General features: G+C 36.5%; 1 protein-coding gene and 2 long non-coding RNA genes across 3 annotated transcripts; all 3 read right to left on the reverse strand.

Moving 5' to 3' along the window:
* Positions 1–94: 94 nt before the first annotated feature.
* On the reverse strand, positions 95–6,612 carry LOC112161450. The gene is made up of 3 exons (XR_002921882.2): positions 6,441–6,612; positions 3,190–3,290; positions 95–348 (listed from the first exon to the last, which is right to left on the reverse strand). It is a non-coding gene; the product is annotated as an uncharacterized LOC112161450 (long non-coding RNA).
* Positions 6,613–13,512: 6,900 nt separating this feature from the next.
* LOC112161366 lies at positions 13,513–15,858 on the reverse strand. The gene is made up of 3 exons (XR_002921864.2): positions 15,717–15,858; positions 15,436–15,578; positions 13,513–14,297 (listed from the first exon to the last, which is right to left on the reverse strand). It is a non-coding gene; the product is annotated as an uncharacterized LOC112161366 (long non-coding RNA).
* Positions 15,859–16,777: 919 nt separating this feature from the next.
* On the reverse strand, positions 16,778–19,435 carry nkx3.3 (NK3 homeobox 3). Its single transcript, XM_024296505.2, has 2 exons — positions 19,007–19,435; positions 16,778–18,611 (listed from the first exon to the last, which is right to left on the reverse strand). Exons 1-2 carry the CDS (start codon positions 19,218–19,220, stop codon positions 18,100–18,102), a joined length of 726 nt encoding a protein of 241 aa, XP_024152273.1. The 5' UTR covers positions 19,221–19,435; the 3' UTR covers positions 16,778–18,099.
* Between the last annotated feature and the right edge of the window lie 1,783 nt (positions 19,436–21,218).

A 21,218-nucleotide genomic window follows, 5' to 3' on the forward strand; every position in this document is an offset into this window, starting at 1 on the left:
ATCTCCCTTTCTGTGCACCTTTGATGTGTTTTGTGAACTATTTTGGATAATTTTCTTCAATTTTTAGGACAGAAATCTTAAGTTGAAGGAGCTGAAATGAAGGCAATCCTCTCATTCACATCTGCGCCGCAAGCGGCGTGTCCGTTTATGTGCGTTTTCAGGTATTTATTTTTTCATTCAGGTCAGGTACAGTTGTTTAGTCTTGGTGCACAGGTGCAGATTTCAACTTTGACCCTGGAGATCGGAGCCGTAACGTGAACTGGAGGAGCCGTCGCCCGCGTAGGAACAGCTGGAAGAGGGAGGCTTTGGAATTCTGCAAATTATGCATGACGAAGTCAACTGATGGACCTGCGAGAAGGTGACGAAGACGGAGGTGAACTGTGTGTTAATGCGTTAATGAAATTGAAAACAGTAAACCAAGAATTGTGTAAGAAGTAAAATGAAGCTGTTTTTATCATTTTATTAGAAAAAAATTAAATTAAAAATTAAAAAACTACTATAAAAAGTTAAAACACCTTACTGTAAGTCCAGATTTTTATTATTTTAATCTAATTTTTTGCCTAATTTAATAAAATACATAAATTATTCTATTTAATCTGTTGGTAAGACTATATATATATATATATATATATATATATTTGATTTGTAACTATATTACTGTAGATATTTTGTCATGCCACAGGATTTGGTGCTTCATAAAAAAAAAAAAAATATAAGGAGTATTATTAATAGTGACCTGGATCTGAACCTGAAACCCTCCTAATTTATTATTAAATAATATTTAAAAAAAAAAATAAGAGTGACAAAATCAGTTTCTTGATTGACCAGAATGCTTTTGTGATATTAAAAAAAGGTGTTCAATCCTAACTTGAAATCACAATGGCTTTGACTGCATTTTTCTATCGAGAAGGAGGAGGAGGGATGAGAAACCAAAGTAAAATCTTTAACCAGAATCCGTGATGCGGTCTTGTGAGTTTTAGTAAAGCAGTCTTAAAGCTCCTACAGATTATGGTGAGGAGTGACGGCTCCCCCGTCTCTGCATACACACACCCACTCACAGCCATCCCTGTCAGGTACACACCTGTTCAAACAGCGAGAGGTAATGAACTGTCTCCGTCGCTCACTCTCTCCTGCTGTGTCTGCATGCAAGTACAGTATACAGTCTGTGTGGTCTGTAGTGGAAAAGTGTTTTTTCTGCCTGAGTGTGTGTGAGTCTGCACTTTGGTAAGAAGCAAAGGGAAGGAAGACACGGCAAGGATTTCATTCAGTGAAAGCACGGCACATTACCAACTTAAAAGGCTGCTTTCTTCTTAATAAGTCATCTTTTAAAGTGAATATTTAAAAAAAACAGCATTTTCAATAGGTAAAGCATTATTTTTATAATGAAAAAAATACTGAAGAAGGAAAACTACATTTTTTAGATGGGGTGTAAATGAATAAATTGTTTTCCAATTTTCCTTTTTTTTTTTTTAGAAAATAGATTTTGTTACAAAAAATTACAAAAATGCAATGAAATACAGATTGCAATAGGAACAATACTCTAATATTTGTGAGAATTGACAATAACAAAAAAAATCTAATTATTTTAACTAAACTTTTAATTGAACTAGTTAAACTGACTTTATATGAATTGATATATTACTTAATGTTAGAGCGCTATCGCTGTGTGATTTTCACTTGAGCAAAAGTGCTTAGATGATTTTCAATATGCTGCATTTTTGGGTCAGTGGGTGAATTCTCACATATCCCGGGAATGGGTGGACCAAAGGACAAGTCTCCAGTATCATTATTATTTTTATTTTTGTTCTCAAATTCCTAATTTTTCAGTGAATTTCAAGAAGGTTTTTAGGATCTTCCTATGTTTTTATTTTCCATTTTGCTAAATAAACCATAATTGAAACTAGAATAAAACTACTCGAATTTGTCATGTGTTGTAATATTTTCATGTATTTTTTATGATAAAAATACTTTTTATTAAGTATATTATATCAGGTAAAAATTATCCAGCAAAAGTAACTTTTTATAGTGAAAGTGTTTTAGGGTTTAACATATCTATTTGCTTTTTCTCTCTTTTTTTAAACATTATCAGATTTAGAGAAACTAACTGGAGACTCTCTATACATGTGATATACCTGTGGAAATATTTATGGAAAATTTCATTATGTAAAATGCCATGATTGTGTGATGACGAGACAAAATCCCATTTTTCCTTTTCGGTTCCTACTGTTTATTGTTTATAGCGTGTAGATAAAAAAAAGAGGAAAAAGGCAAAAAATGTTGTGTATTGTTACTGCTAGCTTGATTTTTTATTTGTTAAAGCTTAATTATGTTAATATAAAGGGTGTTTGTGGAGTAAATCTAAATGAATAAGTCATGAAAAAGATGTATTAAATGGTTAATTCCTCACTTTGATGACTTTATCTTGCCATGAAAATCAGCAATACCTCAACATGAATGACAATTTATATCTTTATTGGGTGTATAGTAGATAATCTGGCTCACTCTGAGCTGGAGATTCAATGCATTTTATCGGAATCTGCATCAGAAACTACCTAAGAACTCCTGTGGGGATTCCTCTCAGGCGTAATGATTCTCTCGGGGAGATTTTGTCAGACTGGAGTGAGATGATAATTGTGTATAAACATGCACAGATGTACACTGATGTATCATCTATCACCATAACTCATATTACTGCTACTTGGCTGACCTTAACCCGACCTTAAACCACATTTTCTCTTTATATTTGAATTGCTTCTTTCATGTTTTGCTATTTGAGACCGGTCCTCATACCACGGGCATTTTCTCTGGAGGATAGGCTGCACATGCCAGCACCCCCTTGTGGGTCGGTGGACGCCATATTTTGGAAACTCAAACTGCTAGTTAAAAAAACACTCAGAAAAAGCACCTGGGTGTTTTCATGCACATAAAAAAAGTCACATTAGTGGGCGTTTTGGAATGTGAATGTCTGACAGACAGAGCGTTTCTTTCTGAGTCACTCACCGTCTTTCTCTCCCTCCATGTATTTATGCTTCTTTCATTGTTTCTCTTATCAGACCTCTCTTCATATTTAACGCCAAATCATGACTGGACCACTCAGCGTGACTTATAATGTGATAAACGTTTACGCCATAAAACCCACTTGGCCCTGCAGAAAACGGATGAGGTGTGATTGCAGAGTCTTCATCAAACCTGCAGGGATTTCTCACACTGGGTGAGATCTCACGCTCTTCGGGGTGCTGCTGGATGAGGAGGCTGTCGGAGTCAGTCTTTGGCTGCTGCTGTCTTCCCAGCTGAGGCAGATTTAGGAAGAGGAGAGAATTCAAAAGTGAGTGTGTTTAAATGTTTCGTGGGATTCTTTTAGAGGTGACTGGGAGCAACCAATGAGTATCGAGAAGCAAAGTGTTGCTGATGGTCATAATGGGATCTAGGTACGTATTCACATTTTTTTGACAAATGTGAACTGGTTTTTCTTTTGATGACTTTACATCAGAGATTAACTAGATAAAACATTTTTTTTTTTGGTTTTGGTTTGCATTAATGTTAGTGATGCTTATGCCAAAATATATCAGAGGCTTCCAAATGTGGAATATGAGGGCTGGACTGTCCAATCCATGCTTGGTAAATAATAATTATTTTTTTAGTCTAATTTGTTGCTTTCATTGGCATTTATTCAGAACTTTTCAGCAGTTATAGTTGGTTATCTTTGAGCATAGCTCGTGTGTTCGTGGGACTAAAAGTGTTAAAGATTGCAAACACACAAATGGACATTTTAGTAAAGACATAAAAAAGGAAGGAACTTTAAGGTAACTTTCATTAAAATTGTGTTTTTTAACATGTTCTTGTGCCGTTTTTCTGAAGATGGAGGACACATTTTAAGAAAATTAAGCTCAAAAATGCATTTCTGATTTTTTTTTTTCAATAAAATGGCTGTGAATCAGGAGCAGCCAAAAAAAATCCTGCAAGAAAAGAGTGTATTTGTGATGTAGAAAATACACTGGAAGCTGCTCTAAGGTTTAAGCAACAGGGAGGGAGGAGTTACACTGCACCAAAGTCCCGCCCACAACTCAGAAGCAAACTTCTAATGAACTGAAGCTGCTCTGCAGAAACTGAGAAAACAACAGTTGTTGGCTAAAAAGGGCATAACTATAATTAAAAGACCACTGGAAACACTTTAAGAGTGGGGCTTTAAACATGAACAGGAAAAACAAGCAAGTAGACTCAAGTTTGTTTTAAGTATTATTTAAAAATAAAATTAAGATAGTAAACTTTTATTTTTTTAAAGTATACTAATAAAATAAGATAAATTAAAAATAAACTATAGATAAATTATAATGCAGATATTATACTTTCACAGTGGCGTCTTGTCCAGGATGTATCCAGCCTTCGCCCATCGGTAGCCGGGTTAGGCTCCGGCACCCCGAAAGGGACAAAGCAGCCAAGAAGATGAATGAATGAATGAATGAAGAGTATACTTTTAGTTTACTTTTATCACTGTCCATAAACATTTTCTTACACAGCATTAAAAGTGAAGTAGATGTATTCTTCGGATATGTCCAATATATTTAAAAATTAACTTCAACACACTAATCAATACTTATGAACTTGTAAGCAAAACTCAAACCTTAAAAGCTACAAGTAGTAGTCTCGTCTCCTTACATCAACTGAATTTCCTGAATTTGATCAGAGCAATGTTACAAACCAAGCTAAAATGCAATTGATCTAACTAGTTTCAGTGTGTATTTAAGTTTTTGACTTTAGTTATTTCAAGTTTTTACACATTTACGAATGCACTATATAGTGAGTTCACCATTTTGTAGTGCTGTCTGAATCTACAATTCCAAATTCAAGTGCCTTAGAAATTTCCCAGAAGGCCTTGCGAAAAACCAGTGCACATCAATGCTCACTAGATTGATGGATATAGACCACAATGCAATGCGTTTGAACAATTTAATGTGTTTAAGTGTAATTCTTTTAATAAAACGTCAATGATTTCATCATCAGAACACAGTGGAGTCATAAATAGAGGTTGAAAAATTGTCATATTGATCCAATTTTGATGTCATATTCATCGTTTAGGAAAAAAAAAAAGTAGTGAGCATGGTGTCGGAATTGCTTTTCAAATCCAAGGCATCATAAACACTGTATAGTTTTTAGTAGTTAGGGATTGGGGTGGGAATTTGGACTTATCCTACCGGTAAGTCTCTGTTTTTTCGTTTTTTCTCTTATTGTCAGGTCATCTTGTCATGTTTAAGTTTATTTAGTTTAAGTTTCTGTCACCAAACCAAGTCTCCTGCATTTTGAGTCCTACACCACCAGTTCCTGACAACAAAGTCTAAAGTTGAAATTATCAACAAAAACATACAACTTTTGAGTACAGAGGAGTTTTTTGTCATATTAACCAGGGGTGTGGGGGAAATATCAATCTGGTAATATATCACGATATTTCACTTGGGGATACTTGTATCGACCTATAATGCAGACAAAACAATATTTAATTAATTATTTCTGAGCAGAAATAATTCAGTGTCTTACTTTTGTGTTCCACTTAAACCCCCACCTGCTGGTTGGCGGCACACTGAGCCTCTGAGCATCTCTACACCGTGACCTAAACAACAACAAGTACTGGAGAAGCTACATTTAGCAATGTTGGAAGTAAGCAGCACTTTATTTCCTCTTTTAGATCCATATTGGTTAAAGTACATTTGTTCTATTTTTTAAAATGTATTCTGATAGTGAAATATTTCTTGTTGTGGAAATCTTTAAGAAAAAAAATATTTCTTAATTTAGCTAAAGTAAAATAATATGAATTTGCTTGGATAAAGCAACTTGGATGAGGTTCAGTTTCAGTGCTTAACATTGTAATAATTAAATAAAATTTATCTTAGCATTTTATTACCATGAAGAGTTTTTGTTTCCCCAAGTCATTCTCTTTAAAATAAATGGGTGAAAAGTTGTTTTGGTACAGTCTTAAGATATATTGCGATACGTATCGTGAGACGCATATCGCGATACATATTATATCACCATATTCTTACTAATACACACATCAAAAAGTGTCAATGTTAACAATATTGTTAACACCGACAGATCCGCTGATTGCACTGTAAACATTAGTAGAAATGCATTGTTAAAATTTTGAAAATACGTGATTTAACTTATGTCACTTTTTTTGTTTTGTTTTATATCTAGACAGTTTAGGAAGAATGTGACGAAATCTAACATATAGATTTAACTTTGAAACACAATATGATTTACATGTTAGGAATAAAAAAACATAAAAATCCGATTTAAACTGTGAAAGTGTTTTCATTCTTGTTTGTGAGCTTTTCCAAAAAAAGCATAAAGTTTTCATGTTTTATAAAGTGACAAATGATTCCTGGCTGCTTTTTTGTTAACATGACTGCAAACATGGCAACATTAGGCTGAATAATGAAGCATACCGAAACGTGAAATCCCGATAAGAACAAATCGTCCAAAAATGACGGAGAAGTTTTCAAGCAGCTGTGCCAGTTGTAGCTTCCCATAGCTGTGGAGGTTTTGGATGTGGGGGAGACGTCCTGTCATCACTTAAGAGAACAAGTTGGAGGAGGATTTTTCCCACCACCTCCAGGGATACACGATGAGCAGAAGCGAGTACGCTCACATGCTCATTCTTGCAGTTATTTATCTGTCAGGGAGGGGAAAAAACAGCAACAAGGAGACGAATTAAAAGCATTTTGTTGCAATGTTAGGACAGAATGAAGCTGTTTAGATGGCGTCGACATGCTTGTTATTTTGAAACAGGATTCTTTTCACTTATCATACAATAAAAGAAAGACTTGGATTGAATAGAAAGCTTTAAAAGTGTTTAAAGTGAAATGCCATCGCTAATGAGCCAGAATAGAAAAATGAGATCCATCCACTGACATTTTCAAATGTCAAAGTATAAAGATTGTAAAAAATAATAATTAAAAAAGAGCTTTCTTAAACTGTGTGAACGAGGGAAAACAAAAATGTCTTTGTCTCCTAAGGAGACTGAACCCTACTCTGCCATCCTCCTCCATGATCAAAGTGGAGGCCACATGCACACAAAAGCACACACAGCCTTGGGCGCTTGGGAGTAAAGTACTGGACAGGTCTGATAAACTGCAGCATTGTTACACGACTGCAGGTGTCCACAGCTTTCTCTCCTCTGCCTTTCCCTTCTGTTTCAAATGTTGTGACAAAGTCTCCTCAGAGGTAAATAAGGTCAGAGACTAACGCTGCCCTCACCGCACACCTAACCTGCCTGCGAGCACATGGCTGTCAGTGGACGGGAGCAGCGAGGACGAGGTTTTTCCTCCACATGTGTTTGCAGCAGAGCGACACAGGTGCAGTCAGGGACACTGAGGGAGAAACAAAAAAAGGAAAAAAGCCTCCTGCCCTTTGAACTTGATCTTGAAAAGACAGCTGTCTTTGCTTCCTGTCAAATAAGCTGGACAGGCAATGCCTTGGAGCTGCAGTCGATCCAGCTGAGGCATTCATGCAGTCACTGGAGACACACATGGAGGCTTTGAGGATCATCAAAATAATCATTTCTGTCCAGATTTTTGTCAGAATTTGTGAAACATCAAATGTAATTTGTCTCTGCAATGTATTATCACCACCACTCATCTAGATTAGGAGTCGGAGACGTGAAAACAGCCATTTGGACCACTTTCTTACCCAACAAGAACTAAATACAATTTGTAACAATAAAGTCTTTTATTAAACTTTTAAATATTTACAATAAATGAACACAATAATAGCGTTTTTGTTTATTACATTTATATATGTTTAATTTGGACAGCAGAACACACAAGGTCCTTTCAAAATAAAACACATCCTGTGTCAACTAACTTCCTAACTAATATTTTTCAAAGCCAAAAAGCCACAAATTACGGCAGAAAAAGCCAAATGTGACCTCGGAGCCTCAGTTTACTAATCTAGACCAAGATATATATATATATATATATATATATATATATATATATATATATATATATATATATATATAAAACATTAAGATGTATTTTCTTTCTCAATTATTTTAATTCTTTAGTTGGAGTGAGAAAAATCAACCTCTTAATGCCTAAATTTATTTCCAGCTATGGCAAAAAAAAATGTCTCTTATGTTTCTGCTTTCATGTAGAGGTTTGGTGCATTTTTGCAGCAATAGACATCAAGAGTTTAAAGCTAATGACTTGGATTTAAAGAAAAAAAAAACAGCTAAAAACTAAGACACTAGACAAGGGGAATGTCAAAACAGCTCCAAGCACTCTTTATCCAGCAAGACACAATAAGTGTTGGGATGGTAACTAACAAAATGAGATTCTCTAAAACTTTTGGAGATGTTTTGTTTCCCTCAGGAATGATGAGGGTTTCCTCCACTGGAGGTGTAGAAGGATGAGGGATGGTTGAGAGGCCCTAAGTGGGGCCTGAGTAGTTCCTTTATCAGCCCACAGATAGGAGATGGGAGTCTGTGTGTGTGTCAGAGCGGCTCAGTGCTTCCCTTGTCTCGGCTTATCACCGCTAATTAAAACATTTGGATTCCTCTGTACGGATCTGGGGGAGCGCTGGTCCGTCTGAGCATGTGTGGGGGAGACGGGAGCTGAGAGGAGTCAAGGGAAGACAAAACTTCCTGTTCACCTATAGCGCTCAGTGCATCCATACAATAAAGAATTGTTCAAAAAAACAAGTAAATGCTTCGGTCATGGACACTATAAACCATCAGCTTAGAGATTTTACACGATTGTTTTCGGTGAGTAATTGGCATATTAGTACAACATAGGATTAAAAATAATAATTATTGGAAAATGATTCAAAGCAATTTAGTTCTTGTCTTAAAATATGTACAGTTTTCAAGATGACTAATGTGGAAAACTATGGAAACAAACTGTATATAATACACTGTCGTTGTAAAAACTCTGAATAAACTACATATAATAAAAATCAAAAATAGCCCCAAATGCAAAAAAAAATCTCACTTGGAACAGTAAACATAGACATAAATATAATTTACCTTAATTTAATTTAATTTAAGAACTTTTTTTAGCTTAAAAGTGTCTACATGACTTAATTGAGTGAATAAAATTAGTCTTTCTGGGAAAAAAATATTTTTGCAGGTTTTTTTCTTTTAGTAAAACAAAACAGGAAGCTGGCTGAGAGCATCACAAATGTTCCAAATAATGAGGTTAACAAGCTTTATTGGCATAAAACAGAATTAAAAATAAAATATTTGAAAAATAGTAGGAGAATACTTAAAGGGTTAATTAGGGGAAAAAGAATTTCAAAATTACAGTGTTTGCTAAGCAGACTTCTTTATTTTTTTTAAATATGTTTTCCTATACTATAAACACTAGAGGGTCATGTGGAACCAGTTGTCCAGGAAACTTCAATATATAAAAGGCTGCAGATTAACCCACTAAAAGACAGTCTCTTAATCAAGTATCATGAAACACAAAAAATACAAACCACAATATATATATATACTAACAGATTTTTTTTCATGTTATTTATGATCTAGACTAGAGTAATTACAACAACATCATTTACATGTCTATGTATGCACACGTGTGTGTGTATTAATTTTTGTTTTCCAATTATTTCATGACTGATCATCTTTGTTTTGATTGCTTGGACTAAACCAATAAAAAAATATTAATATATCAAATTAAATCTTGTAGGAATCCTGAGTAAATGTCAGAATCAGCAGAACAAATTTCTAGATTCTAAGTAAAACTATTAAAAAAACATAAAATACAGAGTCCTTCTAAGATACGATTTTGGGAATAAAGTAAACCCATGCAGACGTTTTGTATTTAGATGCATAATAGTTCTACTTAGGATTCTGTTACATTAGTAGGTTATTTATTTTTTTACTGCTTCAGCTGCTGAAACTTTTAAATGTTTTATCAAACTTAGATGCCAACAGTCTTCTGGGAAGAAAAAATTGAAGTTTTGAAATTTCAGGACAATGCAATTCCTGCAGCTGGAGTACTGTAATCTTGTTCTCACGAAGAGAAGCTAAAGCTTCCCGTAAGGTTTGTACGGCTTATCTGTGAAACTTCCTTGTTTGAAAAAGGTTTATGAAGGATAAATATTAATTTTAAAACAACCAAATGAGTGAGAAGTGGCGTGCAGAAACATCAGATCATGAAGGAGATTGAAGAGCTTCATCACTTATTTCTGGAAACGCTCCAGAGAATTTGCTGCTCTGTTTTCAGGTTTCAGTTCTGTGGTTTTCTGTTGTTTGGATGAAGTCAACGGTTAAGACACTCCCAAAGGGAAATATTTCAAATATTTCTGTTTATAGTTGTAATTGTTTAAAAATATTAGACTGACTAAGAATAATGAGATTAAGAAGATTGTTGTGAAAAGCCTGATTAACTCTATGATAAGTTTCAGCAGGATATCAATGCAAAGCATGAATTCTACAATTACAAAAAATAAAAATCCAGCATATAATATACATTTTTTTGTACAATAGTTTCAGCTTAAATGATAATTTTGGCAACATTTGGCTGTTGAATCTACCTGATGCTAGCACATATCCTCCACCTACAGGCTTGGTGCAAAATGCCAAAGTGGTGCAATTCTTGTGAATCTTGCTCCAGGCTTTTTCCTTTAAGAGCTCTAACTCGACATATGACAGACATGGTGTCGTAGCATTTCTGTAGGTGCAAACCACAAGTAGTCATTTGTCCTCCATGATCAATTTTCAAATGGTTGGAACTTCCGTGAATGAAAAGGCATGATGCAAGTCTCTGATTGGCCAAAGTTCGATCTGGTTTTGCTTTCAACACAGTGGACGTACATTGATGCCAAAAAAGGTACATACAAACCACATGGCAACGTGTGGGGATGAGAGTTTTGAACCCGGAAGCCTATACGTATATATAAGAATATGAACGCGTATTGCAGAGGATGTTGAACTGAGACTCATAAAAGCATATATACGCTCTTTTTACGCTATTGATGGGTCCAGTCTATTGTTCTAACTCCCTGCAATGACCCAAACTCCGACATCTGCAGATGCAAGCATGGCATGATGCATCATTTTCAAATACACAGCTCTTTTGTGTTATATCTTAGCATGAATTAGCTTCAAATCAGCAGGTTTTGTCACCTGAACCACAAGAACTTGCTGAGTCATCTAATGTTTGTTAAATTCAACCTCTTGGGGGTATTCAAACCAGAAAATTAAATTTGTCCTCCTGATCAAGTCCTAAACCTTGCGTTTGGTCTGTAGTCAGACTGCAGACTTTCCTGCTTGTTAACAAGACCACGTGACTGAAGATCTCTTCAGTTATTGGCCAGGACTTACGAGGGCGGGACAAAGCAATGAGAAAACGAATAATCAAAGTCTTCTTGCCTCCTAGTTCACTTATTTAAACTTTATATTTTGCTAGCCAATTTTGAATGTCTGAATCAATGTCGGGTACAACACTTGGATGGTGGAGGTGGTCGTTGAGGACGCTACAGCTAAAATGGTACGTGGAAAACAGTGTGAGAAGCAATGTGTATCACATCAAAAGTTGTTTTAATGAGTTGCTGTTGCCACTACTCCTTTTACATCACATAAAGCCCGGGAACGGTAGCCATTTTGGTCCAGTTGTTCTGCTTCAAATTGATTGAGGAAAGTTAGAGCAAGCCAGAGCTCAGACCGATTGGAAACAACCAACCCCACCTTGAATGATGGGTCAGAGAGCTGACCAGGATTCACTTGAGTGTACTCAGATTGAAAATTTGTTCTGGATTATTGTGTTAAACAAACTTTGGTTCCCTTTAAGCGAGCTAGAAGTGTCCAGCATGAATACGGCGTGATCACACAAAGTAACATTACTTATCTGAACAGTATGTGTTGTTATCAAATGAAAGTGAGCATAAAGGTGAAACCTCTAATTCCTCCTGAAAGTGGGAGAGTTTATGCGAGCTGATGAGGTTGCTGTGTGATAGATGTGTCTCCCCCAGGGGGAGTTGATGTTCTTTTAGCTTTACTGTAAATGTTTACATTCCACCATGCACTGATGCTATCTGCTAATAGTTTCAGGGACTAGCCTGAAGAGTCCTCTGGGTGGGATTACTTCCAGTTTGTGTGTGTGTGTGTGTACAAGAAAGAGACAAGGCTGAGGTCAAAAGGTCACGGATCTGTCTTTAAACAGGGGTATTAGCCATGACCTCGGTCTTTCCTGAGTCCTGACCTGAGTCTGCAACACACACCGCTGCTCTGTGTTCCCCCTAAAGTCAAACATGTAGCTGATTTTTAAGCCGTAGTAAAGGGCTGGTGGAGTTTCTGAATAGACTGGTGAAAAGGAAAGCCTCTCCCTGTCGCGTGAGCTCTAAATCCTTTCGTTCAGACGCGGTGCATGCAGCTGTTCTGTATAGATGCCGCGTTTAAATCAACAAGAACTCAGGGAGGTTGATACCTCTTACAAAAGGCGCATCGGATATGAATGTGTAATTGCTGCTCGGGAGTACTGAACGCATTCTCTGTCAGTGTGTATGTTGAAAGTACAGTCATGCATGGATTAGATGAGGGCTGCCTCTGCTGCGCTGCACACCAGAGTGGCAGCTCCACCTCTTCAGACATTCCTCCCAGCTGAAAAAGTTCTGGAGCTACAAAAAAAACACAACAGGATATTACCTGTTTCCACTGGAATCAACAAGCATTGTTGAAATCAGACTTTTTAAACTAGTGTTATGTAAGGTGATGCAGTCCAAAGAGGTGGGTAAACACGCTCGTCTGTTAGTCTGTCTGACTCTTTTTGTTTTCTCTCCTTCTCTACTTTGTAAGTCTATTAATAGAAAACATGAACTCCAACTTACTGTCTTCGCATGAGTCACACAGTGTCACCGTCTCAAATCCACTTCCACATTAAGAAGTGGTGCTTGAACCAGAAACCTATGGCAAAAGGCCACTCATGGTTTTACACAAACAAATAATTGTTTTTGTGATTGAAAATCAGAATTTTTGAAACTCCTCTGCTCTGAAAGTAGGACTCATCCAGAGGGAAAGTGACAAACAAAATAAAGGAAAATGTTGATCTGTTTACCCTTTGGTGAAATGATCTACCCCTAATAAACATAAGGAAAATGTCAAAGGTTTCAAAATCAGAAAATATTACTTATTTTTGTACTGAATTTTTCTGATAAAAATTTTGTTTTTTTTTTTATTTACTTTAATTAACTTTAATTAACAAAAAGCACAGAGGCAAATAATAAAAAAACTTCTTCATTAATGTGTAACTTGAACTAATAACCCTCTTTATGATTGTTGAAGTATCTCAAATCTGATTTCTCATCGTTTCATCTCTTTGGTTTAACCCATTTGTATCATATTCGATACACACATTACTGAGACCCCGTCTCATTAGCATGGTCCAAACTTTCATCAAAAAGCAAATTGTATATAATTTGGCCCATGTCTTCTGCCTTCTAGTGGATTATTATTATTCCACTGGGGGCAGTAGAAGCTCTTTTCAAAATGGCTGCCTCTATGAAATCTCAAAATCGTCTGGTGGGAAAAAAGTTTTACAAATGTTTTAAGTTTTTGGTAAAAAATAACTTATCTGCAATAGTAAATAAATAAATTTAGTAAACTCCAGATCAACATTGACCAATATTGTACACTTCTATGTACACTTTTTATTTTTTTATTTTTTCCTTGTTATATTTGTGTATATTTACCTTTTCAATTGTTTATGTTATTATTATTTATTTATTTAAATTTTTTGTATCAGTGTGATATATTTTGTTGTTGTAAGATCTAAAATTGAACAAAAATAAAGTAAAATAAATAACTTATCTATTGTTTTTTTTAATATGACTACTTGCTGTATTAAAAGAATGCAACATTTGTCTATAATTTAGTCTTTATGATACTGCTACATGTTAAAAAAAAATGTGTGGATCAAATTTGAGACAGTGATTTTTTTCCCCTCCTAAACATTCATGTTAACATTTTTGTAACTCAAACTAACACTGTGTTGTGCAAAAAACTTACTAAATCATCCACCAATCATAATTAATACTATCTATATTTCATGAACAATAGAGTATTGCAAAACTTTTAATTGTTTTTTATTAAACAGGTTTAAAAACATCTTAATTCCCCACACATTTCAATTTTCTATTAATTCTTTGATATGGTGGGCTTCACATGGTTAAATCTGGGACGCGTGGGAGCACCAAGTCTTAGTAGAAAGTTGTGATGTTTTCCTCAGTGTTCTTGCACACTAATATTTGTATGCAGACACTCTTGGAGACCACCTCCATTTAGTGTGGATCTGACATTTTTTCTGAAAAGAAAAGAAACAGAAATCAGTGTTAGCTGCCCATCTTAGCTTTTGGACTTTTGTCCAATTAAAATAAAAAGCTCTCATCTTGTTACACTATGAGGGAAGAGCACTAACTACTGCACAGCAAAAACATAATTAACCTTTTTTTATTGGTGGAAATGCATTAAGGCAGGTAGTTCAAATTTCCACTGACCTCCAGGTTCCTGTCATAAAATCAAATTTCAGTTCTGGTCCTTAAATAGGATATTCACTATCATTATGATTAGAAAAAAAGATAAAAATGTAGATATATTTCTGTTTAATGTGAAGAAATAAAAAGTCATTTGCATTTTATGTAACTATAAAGGTTCAAAGAATGCACACATTTCACCTCACCAAATGTCAGGGTTTAAACCAGCTGATGTCAGTGCAGAGCAGTCTCTGATAAAAACAAAGCCCACCAGAATTCAAAGTTTTCCATTTCCTGTTTGATGTTTTACTTTTGTTCCATCCAGCCTTTTTGTTTCCATTTATGCTTGAAACCAGATTGAATTGAAAGGAGTTGAAAAGAGGTGAGCGCGTCTTTATTCTGGCACCTTGCTGACAGATTTACTGACAAAAAGGCAGACATAAAGACGCACAAAAAGACAGACGGCTAACAAGGCGAAGCAGAGCCTCTTCAGCATCTGTAACAAAGTCGTTTGCTAAACCAACACTTTTGATTGCTCTTTTTGCACAAAGAAGTGTCTTATTGTAAAATGTGACAAAAGTACTACAACGGCAAATAAGAACATGTAGCAGGGTGATTGCCACGCTGATTCTTGTTGAATAAAATGTATTATCCTGTCGAGAAAATTGAGTTAAGCAAATAATCTGATGCAAACTGACTTTAGATATAATGAGACACTGTTTGCTTTTTTGGTTTTACGTCTCATAAGTGAGTTGTAATGTGCTGAAACACCTATGGATCTGCATCAAATAACTCTGGCTGTGACACTCACTTTATCATCGTCTTTCTTTGTCTTCTATGGAAATTCACATCACAAACAGGGCGCAGTGAAAGCAAAACCTTATCTAGTCACGGCAGGCAGCCATGACTAGACCAACCATTCATCAGCACAATGTGAATAATCAGAGCTCATAGAAAAAAAGGGAATACCTGGCAGCCACAATGCAGCTCCGTCTCCTGTTCTGTCACAAAGTCCTGAATCGCAACTATCTGTGACTGACTTCTGTTGATTCGGCGGACTTAGGAGTTCACAGTTCAGATCAGACGTGCCTTCCTTCCTCCCACCTGAAAACCTGTTGTGCACAACCACTTACGATAACTTGAAGTGATGTTTTGATGCGAGAGATAAGAGAGGTTTGGGCCGGTGCCACAGCGCAAGAGGTGATAAATCATGCAAAAGCAGACCGTGGGGAAAGGGGAAACTTAAGTACCTGTTTTACATAAAGAAAACGTTGAGCCTCTTTAGTTTCTGAGCATTTCATTTGTGCCCAGAGAGAAGCAGAAAACCAAAAGACATACATACATTTATATTGGATTTTAACCCTTAAACCCTGGAGCTCCAGTGTTTATGTCCTTTGATTTACAGTTTTTTTTATTGCTAACACGATCCTGTTAACTGTTGAAAAGTTACAGTTTGTAACACATTATTATTAAAGATCCATGCCACTGACAATTGTGATGTAGCATGTTCTTGTGGTATTTTTTCTGATCATGGAGGACATGTTTTAACAAAATTAAGATTAAAATTAAATTTTTGAGTATTTCTTTGTTGTGAATGAGGAAACAGACACAGTTGGAAAAAGCTTGTAGCAGTGATGTATGTGCTAAAATCGGCCCCTCCTCACTTTGTTCCAATATATCCACTTGTTTTTTGTTTTGTTTTGTTTTGTTTTGTTTTTGCACTAATACCACATATTGCAAAAAAACTGGTATAGTACATGAAAGAGTTAGTGCAGTAAGAGGCAAAAAAAACAGATATTAGAGTCTTAAAAGTTTAAAAATTGACCTATAATAAACATAAAATTGTAGGTTGTGTCTTTGTTTTCCTTCTCCGAGATTTAATCTGACTCAAGACATTACAGGTGGATATTGTTCGCCATTTTTGTTGCACCGGTAATGTTAGGTTGGAGTTGTGAGGGGTTGTAAGCTAGTGGGAGAGAGTGTAAACAAAAGGATGAGTGGAAGACAAATTTCTAATGAACTATTGCCGCTCTGCAGAAACTATGTCCCTAGAACAGGTTTTTAGATTTAGGCTAAAAACAACATAATCATAAATAAAACACGTTTAAAGTAGATCAAAAACATTGTGTGTTTTACTCCCCCAGGGTAACAGAAAAAAAACAATTTTTTAATTGATTTTGTCTTGGTTGGGTTGCTAAAAAAGCTCTAGATTCAAATCTTTGCTCTTAAAGCTTGCAGTGCTAACATAACACATTTTTACACAGTCTGGCTTGTGAATACTATCAGATAAGAGGGAAGCCACACCAGACACTTTGTGTATGAATTATGTTTTTATTTCAAGTGTGACAGTTGTGTTTATGCTTTCAACATAGGGGTGTAGTCTTGTGAGTAAAGCTTGATGAATGTCTTCCATGTGCAGGATGGCTGGATGGTGAAACACCTCTACGGTCTATTGACCCTCTCTGACACATGCAGCACAGCTACACAGCACTTTGAGCTCACGTCCAAACTTTACAAAATCACACTACACATTTGGCATATTGGGGTGTTTGTATACATTATCTTTTTTTTCCCCCAAACCAGTTCTGACATAAAAAGATGAGCGATAAATACATGAATTCTCAAAATACAAAGTCCGTTGAGGTTAAAATAGTTTGTTTAATCACCAAAAAAGTGTCCTTAAAATGAAAAAGATTGTTTCCATCTCAGTACCTTTAAAGATTTTTTTTTTCAGAAGAAGTTTGTAAAAGTTTAGGATTTGTTTATAATCTACGTATTACTTCATAAAATCTTGGATTTTTGGCAAATAGTGTAAAAGAAAAAAGAACAGAATTACTTAAAGTTGCAGAATGTATACATTTACAGTTAATATATCTCTCCTTAATAGCTATTTTGGATTTCCTTCAGCTATTTTGAAAGTGGAGGTGCATTCACCTGCTTCAAAAAAGACTTTATGTAAATTATCTGAATATCGCAATTAATTTTTATGACTAAAGCCATACCTTAGTTCTGATGTGACAATAATGAAGTCTGTGGATCAATGTTAGTTTTAATAAGCTCCACAGGACCAGAACCAAACTTTCTGTAAGATCTTGTCTCTTTTAGGATGATAAAATGTTTAAATCATAAAGTAGTCTACTTTCTAAATAATTTCACCAAATGCAAAAATTGGGTTTGATCTGATTTTTACTTTGTAAAACCAATTTGAAGTAACCCTTCAAATACACAGGACTCCAGTTAAGCAGAATTAACTTTATAACCCAAAAGGTGATGTCCATGCATGTGGACGCCAGGTCTGACATGGTTAAAAACATTGAAATTTATCCTTTAAAATTAAAAAGAAAGATCAAACTCAGGAAATATGTGACTAAATAGAACAAAGTTGGAGAAGATGATTAGAACAAGAAATTATTTTATTAAAGACTGTCCTGATTAAATGATTTTAAATGCATTTTTAGTTAGTAAATTCTCCTTTTGTTTACGTTTGAAATTTTTACTAAAATTCCCTACGTTAAATTTAAAAAGTAGGTGAATACATGTGTTAAAAACCAGTGGAACGAGGCTTCTATTGCTACACAGAATCATACAGAGAATTCAAAAAAATGAATAAGAGGCAGCAAAGTTCAGAGACCCTCACAGCATCACTCCACACGGCATGCTGCCCATGCTCCAAGGCTGGTAGTAGTAGTGCAGGTAGGGGTAGTACTGGTATTCCTGGTACAGTGGCGCGTTCATGGGGAGGTGCACCGCAGCCCCCCGCTGCTGCTGCCTCTCCTCGTCTCTCACCAGGACTTTAACGGACACGGTCTTTGTTGGGTTCAGTGCGGCCACCTCGGCTGCTACCTGGCGCCGTTTCGTTTTATATCTCCGGTTCTGAAACCAGATCTTCACCTGCGTTTCTGTGAGCTTCAGGGCCTCCGCCAGGTCCGCCCTTTCCGGGCCTGAGAGGTACCTCTGCGCGCTGAAGCGGCGCTCCAGTTCGTGCACTTGCGTGTGAGAAAAGGCCGCTCTGGCGCGCTTCTTGGTTCCCGGCCTGCGCTGGCGGTCATCCCGGGGACAGCAGCATGCCTCCCTGCGCTGGAGACGCTCCTCTTCCACTGCGCGCGCCTGGCTTTGGAGCTGCTCATCCCGCTCCGCAGAAAACTCTGCAGTGGGAACGCGAACATAAGAATTATTACTTTTTTATATATTGTTTTTCTTTGATGGGATATTAATATTGTCTTAATAAACAACACATTTTTAGAAAACAATAAACACAGAAATATATATTAAACTGATAAAACATTAATAAGTGTAAATGATTTTTTGTGACAGCAAAAATTCAAAATGTTGGGAATTTTTGAGATTTTTTTTAGAACCTCTTTAGTTTGAATTCAGATCTAACCTTTTTTCTAAAGTAAAGATGCACCTTCTTTCGTTTTATCATTTTCTGCAAGCTTGGATCTATTGAAGATGCAGAAATCCAATGTCCTATCATCCCTGTTGTCATGCATGTAAACATATGCAAACGGGAAATTTCTTTAAAAAAAGATCTCCCCACCTTGTTTGACCTCAGTCTCTAAGGGTTCCTCCTTGCAGGTAAGGGGTCGGAGGTTTCCTGGAGACGCCCCTGGATGAGGTGTAAGTCTTTCCGGAAGGATGCAGCTGCCATCCCCAGTGCGCAGTTCTTCTGCATCGGTGCTACCAGACTTCCCTGGGGCGTAACGCCTAGTGAGGATGTCTTTGATTGAAAAAGGCGAAAAGCTTGATGTCATGCTTCCCAAGGAGAGCGCGGAGGGTTTCTCACTCGCGCATAGGATGTACAGGTAGGCATCAAGAGACGTTGGGGGAAAAAATAAAAAGTCTTTGTGACTTGAAAATTCTCACCGCTTTCTTTGATCCTTCTAATTCAGTTGTAGTGAATAAGTGTGCTGGTGAGCAGAGAGCATCAGGAGCTGTCAAGCAGTCTGTCTCAGCAGCAGCCCAAGTTAAGACTTGTAGGCTGATTTCACTACATGGTCCCTCCTTCGCGCCGCCCAGCTTGAAGCCGGTCACCCTGCTGAGTGTCCAGCAGAGCACAATAGAGCTATTATGTCTTGGTAAAACCAGCTTGCCCTAACCCTGTCTTATAATACTACTAATAATAATAATAATAAAACTATATATTTTTAACGGGTGCATTTTCTTATTTTCAACCAGATATTTCAGAGTCTGCCGTTAGAAAAAATAACAAAAAATATATAGTCTGCATATATTTTTTTTTTGCTCGGATATGCATTCTAAACCGCCAGACAAAGAAATTTTTTGCAAATTGTCTTGTGGAAAGTAAAAAGACGCATGCGTTAACTGTGCGTAAAAACGGGATTTAGTGGGAAATTTAGCATCTGTAGACATCTTAAAATCATATTTTGTCACGGGTTTCAGTCCTATCCTGGGTTGACTTTTACTTTTACTTTCTATGTTTAGCCTATTAAGTGTATTCTAAAAAATGTAATGGTGTATGGGACTCCGAATATATATATATATATATATATATATATATATATATATATATATATATATATATATATATATATATATATATATATTATATGTTTAACACTGAAATCCAACTACTCTACAGAGAAAATTACTAGCACAAAACAGGTGAATAGCGCCGCCATGTGACCAGGATGCGTTTATTCCAAAGTTGAGCGTGAGACCGGCAGCACTTGCGCACGAACCCTCACCTAAACGGACAAGTATTACTCAATAACGATCCCAGCCTGAAGTGGAGCAGAGGCGATGAAAAATGCAGCGACTCATTTTTATTGTTATTTTTACATTTTTTTCGTTTTAGTAACTCCTCTAGCTTTCTACAGAGCTAAATCAGCTCAGGGTGACAAAGCATGTCAGCACTGGAAACATAAAAGTTTTTACGCGTAAAAAGTCCGACATTATTGTGATCGAAATGTATGGAATTCTTTCCTTCTGACTTCACGTTTGAGCTGACAACGCTCTTTTCTACGGTGAAGAACAATACGTGTCTTATAACAGAAGATAAATATATTTTTTAGACTTGCGTAAAAGTCAAGGGGATACTTAAAATTTGAATTTACTTGATGCGTAAAAATGTTTCAACGTGCGTCAAGCAAACCCAGAACGTTACAACTTTACGCACACATCCAGTTTCTCAATTATTATTTTTATTTAAATTTGACATTTTAGCAAAGTTTGGATTTTAACTAAACCACAATGATCAACTAAAAGAGAGAGAAAAAAAGTTTTTTATTTATATAAAAGAACCGAGTAGCTCCATGGCACCTTCCAGCAGCTTCTCCCCGCACGTTTTCCCCTCTATATTTGGAATAAAGTTCTTTTTCTGAGCTCCTTGAGCGGTTGCCATTAGGCCTCTCTGTTTTGGGAAACTCCCCACTTGTATAGCAGCGATGAGCAGCTGAGCTGCTATCTTTGGAAACGCCGCGATAGCGATCGCCAGCTCCTGTCAGTGCAGCCGCAGCAAAGCCGCTGCGACCTCAGGCATCGCCGTCCTGTCGCCAGCTCTATTTACACTAGTGACTGCGCAGCACTTAGAGCTGACACCAGGTATGTCCTACCGGCAGCGCAGTAGCCAGAGGAAATGGACAGGGAGGCTATCAGAGCAGACAAACACTCTGTTTACTCTGCCATTCATCTCCATTAATAGCGTGGTCCCATGTAGGTGAAGGCATTTGTTTTAAGCCCTCCTCCAGCTGAGATAGCGTGTGTTTTAGAACGGATTTGTCTAAATCTTC

This window comes from Oryzias melastigma, linkage group LG15 (genome assembly GCF_002922805.2).
Source record: "Oryzias melastigma strain HK-1 linkage group LG15, ASM292280v2, whole genome shotgun sequence".
Classification (NCBI taxonomy): Eukaryota; Metazoa; Chordata; class Actinopteri; order Beloniformes; family Adrianichthyidae; genus Oryzias; species Oryzias melastigma.